Source organism: Aythya ferina (assembly GCF_964211825.1).
Source record: "Aythya ferina genome assembly, contig: HAP1_SCAFFOLD_29, whole genome shotgun sequence".
Classification (NCBI taxonomy): Eukaryota; Metazoa; Chordata; class Aves; order Anseriformes; family Anatidae; genus Aythya; species Aythya ferina.
The window spans coordinates 3,463,441-3,470,740 of NW_028181463.1; the positions used below are offsets into that span (position 1 = coordinate 3,463,441).

At 49.3% G+C, this 7,300-nt stretch overlaps 1 protein-coding gene across 1 annotated transcript in view; it reads left to right on the forward strand.

Annotated features, from left to right (window-relative positions):
- The window catches only part of LOC311427885 (olfactory receptor 14J1-like), a gene marked incomplete at both ends in the record, with an annotated part of 32,784 nt that extends 26,925 nt beyond the window's left edge, over positions 1-5,859 (forward strand). The window contains one exon of the mRNA XM_084539473.1: positions 4,990-5,859. Within this exon, the coding sequence (XP_084395599.1) occupies positions 4,990-5,859 (870 nt within the window). The remainder of the gene's footprint in view (positions 1-4,989) is intronic.
- Positions 5,860-7,300: the final 1,441 nt, after the last annotated feature.

The following is a 7,300-nucleotide window of genomic DNA, read 5'->3' on the forward strand; positions in this document are numbered from 1 at the left end:
GACCACAGGAAGGCTGATGGGATGGGAGTCATGCTTGAGGTATAGTTTGTGAGACCATAGAATGAGAGAATGGCTCCTGTTGGAAGGGACCTTAAAGGTCATCTAGTTCCAACCCCCCCGGCCGTAAGCAGGGATGCCTCCTACGAGATCAGGTTGCCCAGGGCCCTTTGCACAGGAATCCCTTCCTCGGTTGCATCAACTACACCTCTCAGCTTGGTGTCATCTGCACACTTGCTGAGGGTGCACTCGACCCCACTGTCTATGTCACTAATAAACATATTAAACCGTACGGGTCCGAGGGCAGACCCCTGAGGTACAAGACTCATCACCAGCCTCCACTTGGATATAGAGCCATTGAGCACCACTCTCTGGGTGTGACCTTCAGGCCAACTCCTTACCCACTGAATGGTTCACCCATCAAATGCGTATCTCTCCAATTTGGAGACAAGGATGTCATGTGGGACCATGGCAATGGTCTTACAGAAGTCCAAGTAGATGACATTGGTTGGTCTTCCCTTGTTGTCTGATGTGGTCACTCCATTGTAGAAAGCCACCAGATTGGCCAGGCACCATTTACCCTTTGGTGAAGCCATTCTGGTTGTCTCGGATCACCTCTTTGTGCCTTGACACTGATTCCAGGAGGATCTTTTCCATGATCTTTTGAGGCACAGAGCTGAGGCTCACCATTCAGTAGTTCCCTGGGTTATCCTTTCTACCCTTTTTAAAAATGGGAGTGATATTTCCCTTTTTCAAGCCACCAGGGACTTCACACAACTGACAGGAATCTTCAAATATGATGGAGAGAGGCTTGCCAACTGCATCAGCCAGTTCCCTCAGGACCCTGGGATGCAAGTCGTCAGGTGCCATAGACTTGTACTTGTGGAGTTCCAGCAGGTGGTCTCAAACATGCACTTCATTTACAGTGGGTGGGACTTTGCACCCCCAGCCTCCATCCATGGGTTCAGAGAAATGAAAGACTTGGGAAGCCTGACTGGCAGAGAAGACTGAGGCAAAGATGTTGTTGAGTCCCTCAGCCTTCTCCATGTCTGTCATTACCAGTTCACCCTTCTCATCCATCACAAGGGGTAAACTCTCCTTGGCCATTCTTTTCTGAGCAGTGTATCTGTAGAATCCCTTCCTATTATTGCTTGCATCCCTTGAGAAGATCAGTTCCATCTGTGCATTGCTTTCCTCATCCAATCCCTGAACACCCGAAATGGAAACATGTGAGAGGGCCTGGGAAAAGGAACCCTGGCTCCATAGAAGCCACTTGGGAAAAAAAACTTGTAGGTAGGAAGCATGATTTTGTGGAGGTGCAAAGCTGATGGGCACATTGTGCAGGATACTCCTAAAGACCCATGTGTCCTTTTGCCTCCTGACTACAATGCTGACTACAATGCTTCTCAGGAATGGGGTAGCCAACAGAGGTGAGACTGATACACTGAGATGTTAAATGTCATCAGAAAGCTGATCCCAATAAAATGTGGCACAGTCAGGAGCAGCTCGGACAAGAGACTGTAGATGCTAGATGCTACAGTAAAACTGATTTAAAACAGTCATGTATTGCCGTCACCTTATTTGAACCAGTAATTTTAATTGTTAAAACTAAATGCTACTAAATACTAAACGCTACTCCACCTCTCTGAGAGGAATCCACTACTCAAAGTATGCACTGAAGCAAAACACAGCCCTTAGCCCCCTTCCCTTACCTTTCCCGGACCTTTACACTCCTGCTTACCCCAATCCCTACCCTAAACACTGACATTAAAATGCACTATTTCGCTCTAGAGAAGTTGTAGGCAGGCCTTAAAATACTCTTAACCACAGGGTTTGCCCATAAGCTTATGACAGACCTAATAGCCACAGAAGAACACCAAAGATTCCCATTAAACCTGTGTTTATCCTCTAACCTAGAATGGTGAGCCCTAGTCCCTAAAGAACTAGAGAGAGGTCAGCCCTACCTCAGGATGTCCTTACCCAGCAGGAGGAATGTGACTCTGAAGTCACTTCTGCATCTGCACTTGATAGGGCAGCAGCAGGAATGTGTCACGGAAAGAGACTGTGAGGCCACTTCTGTCTGGAGGTGGCAGGTCAGCCTTGACTTCTCCCTGGGATCTGCACTTTTGGGCTGACATCTGGCAGTGGCCCTGCTAGGCCAGCACAAGGCACCTGCTTGGCTGGTGGATCCCCTCTGCCTCCAGACCCAGGAGGACCCAGGCAGAAAGTAGGCCCCAACATGGGTTGTCCTGTCCCTTCTGCTTGAGTCCATGACTGCACAGCAGCAGGCACAAGGCTTGGCTATGTCTAGCCAAGAAGCTGCAAGGCCAGCAGCAGGCCCCTGGCTTGGAAGCTGCTGCTGAGGTGACTTGAGTCTGCTTGGCTGACAGGCCACAAGAATTATGATGGGTTGGGATGCCGTCTTCAGCTGAGAGAATGGAGCATCAGTGTGGGCGAAACTTGAGAAAATGCAGGATTTTGCCTAGAGAATCCTCTTGACATTTACAAGAAGAACCCAGTCTTGCACCAGAGGAAGAGGAACCCTACACATGGGCAAACTGGGACCCTGCTAAGTGAGCGGTGCCCAGGAGGAGGAAGGCCTGAGCACCACGAGGGATGCCATACAGCAGTGGTGCCTGCTCACCAGAAACCAGGCCAAGCTTCCTACAGAGCTGCCTTAGGAGGAGCATGGACACCAAGAAGATCTGAGTTATCAGACTCAGCTCAGACTCGGTGTAACACCTCACGGACAAGTGCCTACAATAGCCACTAAAGAGGTACAGGTCTGGGAGTCCCTAGGACAGCCTGGTGTGGAGAGGATCAAGGGTTATACCAAGGCTGAAAGTCCCTACTCTCATTTCTGACTGAAACTCACTGCCACTGATGAATTTGAAGAGACAAGTTGATAATGAGCCCAAGGTCCTCATTATCGCTATGCATGCACCCATGAACCAGGCAGGGGTTGTACCATTCTCCTGCACTTGGTCATGTACATCCCCATCTGCTACTGCACCACAAAGAGCCCTGAGCTGTCTCTGAATGTAAAGGATCTCCCTTCCCAGGGGACATGGGTCAAGGCCTGGCCCTTGTGCTTGGTGACACACATCCAGTTTTCCTACATATCAGTGTCACCTTCACATTGCCTTTTTCTCCTTGTCCTCACTGCCTCTAGAGTTCTGCTCTAACGAGCTCCAAGGGAGGCTGTGTCAGTGCTGGCCCTCAGGGGGACACTGCAGGAAACTTGCCTCTGACTTGGACTTCTGGAGAGCTGTCTTCAATTGTCTCGGAGTGCCTGAGGTTCATGGGCTCATCAGCAAAGCCCCCAGAGGGGTGATTGCAGTGCCTTGGGCTGGTGCTGTGCTGCTGAGCTGGGCCAGGCTCATGGGACAGAGAGAGCTCGTGGCAAGAGGGCCGTGGTGCAGAGAGACAGCTGTGCCCAGGAGCAGCTCCTCTGCACAGCGCAGCAGGGCTGGGGGCTCTGACCGCAGCTGACATGCAGAGAGGAGAGAAGGAGAGAGGGCTTGGAGGCACTGAGGAGCGCAACAACAGAGGGCAGCGTGTGGCAGGACACATCTGCAGGCTCTTGACACCGTGAGGCTCTGGCAGCAGGGCACTGCAGGTGGGGTTGCCAGAGGGGTCTTCTACAGCTGGCACATCTGATGGCTGATAGCATCTGTCAGGGTGGGTCTCTCTGTTTCTCCAGAAAGGAGTGGAAGATGCTTTAGAGAATGGCATCTATGGTTGGACATTTAGAGAGGAAGGCTAAAACTGGGGTTACCTGAAGGGTAAGATTTTTTCTATAGTCTGTGTTTTGAGCTTATGGCAGTGGAGTGCAGGTAGGTTTCAAGGTAATTTGTTGTCAGCATTGTGTAGGAGACTGAGACTCCTGGAGCATTGCACTGAGAGATCCATATGTCAGAAATGAACTTCATAAAGTGCCTTCAGCCACCTCAGGTTAAAGATTGGACCAATGTCATGTTTGTGGACTCCTCAGGTTTTTACTGAGCTGACGCTAATCTGGCTCCTGGCAAGGATATGGGCAGGTAGCAGGGACATGGGCAGGCAGTGAGAGGGAGCTGCTGCCAGAAATGTTGTGTTAGGGAGGGCTCAGGCACCTCCCTGCCATCCCCTGCAGGGCAGGCACCTTCCCTGGGACACCCCCTGCTCTCCTCTCCCACCAGCACAACCTCTGCCCCGGTGTCCCCAGCAGGAGCTGCCTCCTCTGCAGGCAGAGCTGCAGCACAGGAGGGTCTGCTGAGTGTCCGTCTGTCCCTCCCTGGCCTTGCGTCCCCTGGCAGCAGCACGCTGGCATTCCTCCTGGCTTCTCCAGCTGGCCATGCTGCTGCTGTTCTTGTTCCCAGGCTGGCTGGGGATGGGGGTTTCACATGCCTGTGGGGTGAGCCCTCGGTGTGCTTGGGGGAAAGGGAGTATGGGAGTATGGGGACAGAGTGGGGGGTGTGGAGATGGACACTTTGAGCTTGGATTGCTCTGCTCTCAGCAGTGTCCAAGTTATTCTCAGGTGAACTTCTGAGTTCAGTTTTCCTGCAGCACAGATCAACTGAATCCATGGAGAGGATCCACAGGATCCACAGTATTTCACATGCAATAAGAAAGAAATGTACAGGATTTCTGCCTTAGAGATTCTCCACAGGAGTAATGGCTAAGCTAGAAGAAAAGATACAAGTCTTCCTATGTTATTTACCTATTGGTGTAGGACAGTATTGACTCCTGCATTGCCTAAAGCAGAGTCCTCTGCTCCAAAGCACAGCCTAAGGCAGCATCAATCCAACTGCAAGAAAGGGATCTGCCAAATATCTTCATGGAAGTGAGCAAGCATGTTGGGAGGCTTAAATGAGAAATTGAAATCCTTTTCCTTAGATAATTCTAATGTTAATAATCACCATCTTTCTGTTCCTTCGGCAGGACCCCATGCCCAGAACAAGCATATGCCCAACATCAGCTCTGGGAGTGAGTTCTGGGCGTGAGCTGCAGCTCCTGCACTTCGTGCTCCTCCTGGGCATCTACCTGGCTGCCCTCCTGGGCAACGGCCTCATCCTCAGTGCCATAGCCTGCCACCACCGCCTCCACACCCCCATGTACTTCTTCCTCCTCAACCTCGCCCTCCTTGACCTCGGATCCATCTCCACCACTCTGCCCAAAGCCATGGCCAATGCCCTCTGGAACACCAGGGCCATCTCCTATCAAGGCTGTGCTGCTCAGGTCTTCTTTTTTGTCTTCTTAGCTGGAGCAGATTATTACCTTCTCACCGTCATGGCCTACGACCGCTACGTTGCCATCTGCAAGCCCCTGCACTACAGGAGCCTCCTGGGCAGCAGAGCTTGTGCCCAGATGGCAGCAGCTGCCTGGGGCAGTGGCTTTCTCAATGCTGTCCTGCACACGGCCACTACATTTTCCCTGCCCCTCTGCCATGACAATGCTGTGGACCAGTTCTTCTGTGAAATCCCCCAGATCCTCAAGCTCTCCTGCTCAGATGCCTACCTCAGGGAAGTTAGGGCACTTGTGTTTACTGTTTCTTTATTTTTTGGATGTTTTGTTTTCATTGTGCTGTCCTATGTGCAGATCTTCATTGTGGTGCTGAGGATGCCCTCTGAGCAGGGACGACACAAAGCCTTTTCCATGTGCCTCCCTCACCTGGCCGTTGTCTCTCTGTTTGTCAGCACTGCCATATTTGCCTACCTGAAGCCACCCTCCATTTCCTCACCATCCTTGGATCTGGTGGTCGCACTTCTGTACTCGGTGGTGCCTCCAGCACTGAACCCCCTCATCTACAGCATGAGAAACCAAGAGGTGAAGGATGCAGTGAGGAAACTGTTTCAATACATGCTTCTTAAGCATCAGTAATGTGTTCAGAAGATGTATTTCTAATAATGTGGAATTTTGATTCATATTATGTTATTTCATTTTTATCTTTACTAGTGCTATCATAACACTATCATTGATAATAATCCTAACAGAAATAAAAGGATATTTGGGAAGATGATATAATATTTTTTTAAATTATTTTTCTCTGTTAATATTTTAAATATTTTTTTTTTATAATGCAATTCTTAGCATTCTGAATGTTACGTTTTGTGTTAGTTTTCACCACGTCATCTGTGACCCAGAGGCTTTCTCTGAATGTGTTTATCCCTAAATGACACCTGGCCTCTGTTGTGGCATCTTGTTTATAAAATGAAGTTGCTCAGTGCTCAGGGGTCTTCTTCCCAATCTGGAGTGAAGAAGACAATCAGGGAATACCAGGCTCAAGGCCTCGGTCTTGTACTTGGGTACCACCTGGACACAGGGGCATGAGGACATGGGGTGCTGGGTGAGGGAGTCAGGACTGAGTCGTCACTGGTGGATGCCCATTGCCCCTGGAGACCCTGACCTGTCAAGAAGCAGCTTCTTGGGATTGACAAGTGACAGGACTGGTGGCATCAAGGAGGTATTGCGAGCCACCAGAATATCCTAAGGGTTCTCCTGGGACACTGTGTGCCTTGTGTTGGGTGGGCAGTGAGTGGATCGTCACGGTAAAGTTAAGCCAAAGGATGCATAGGCTGGTGGGAGCTCTGCAGTGCCAGGACACACAGTAATTACCCATTAATTTATTTAGTACTTAATTAATAAAACAACAACTCATCAGCTCAAAAGATTCTATCCCTTCCGTAAAATGTCTCACATGAAGTGTAATTTCTATCATGAAGAAGTGTGATTTTTCAGGATGCATATTCATCGCAGGAGAAGAAATACTGGTGTTCACCTGTACTTGCATTGTCCTCACTTTTCTATCATGGTGTGCTCCCTCCTTCATCTTCCAGGCACAAAACTCATCTTGATTACACAGAACATGCTGAATGTCTCCTTTTACCAGCTGCCAGTCTGGACCCATGCACTTCCTATTGTTCTCCTGGTTTGCCTTCCCCTTACTCTTTAATCATTCAGACCTCTCTCACCAACCCAGTTGCTGCTTTGAGTTTCAGTGAGTTCAAGCTCACCCATCTCTCAGCAGTCTGTCTAATGGTTTCCTTAGCAAGACCCTCATAATTTATCATTGAATGAATATGATACGGATTTATATAAACACTATTTTTTTTAATTTCCTTTTAGTCATTTTAAAATACATCGTGTACTTAGCCATCCTTTTGGGAATATAAACATTACTGGAGGCAACAAAATAAAGAACTTGAGCTTTGTTTTTTTGAAAATTGCAAAGCCTCCCCAGGGACATGTTAGGGTAGATAACTGGAGGTCATCATTACAGACAGGCAAAGCACTGTGCTGAGAAAACTCTTGGTTGCTTTTC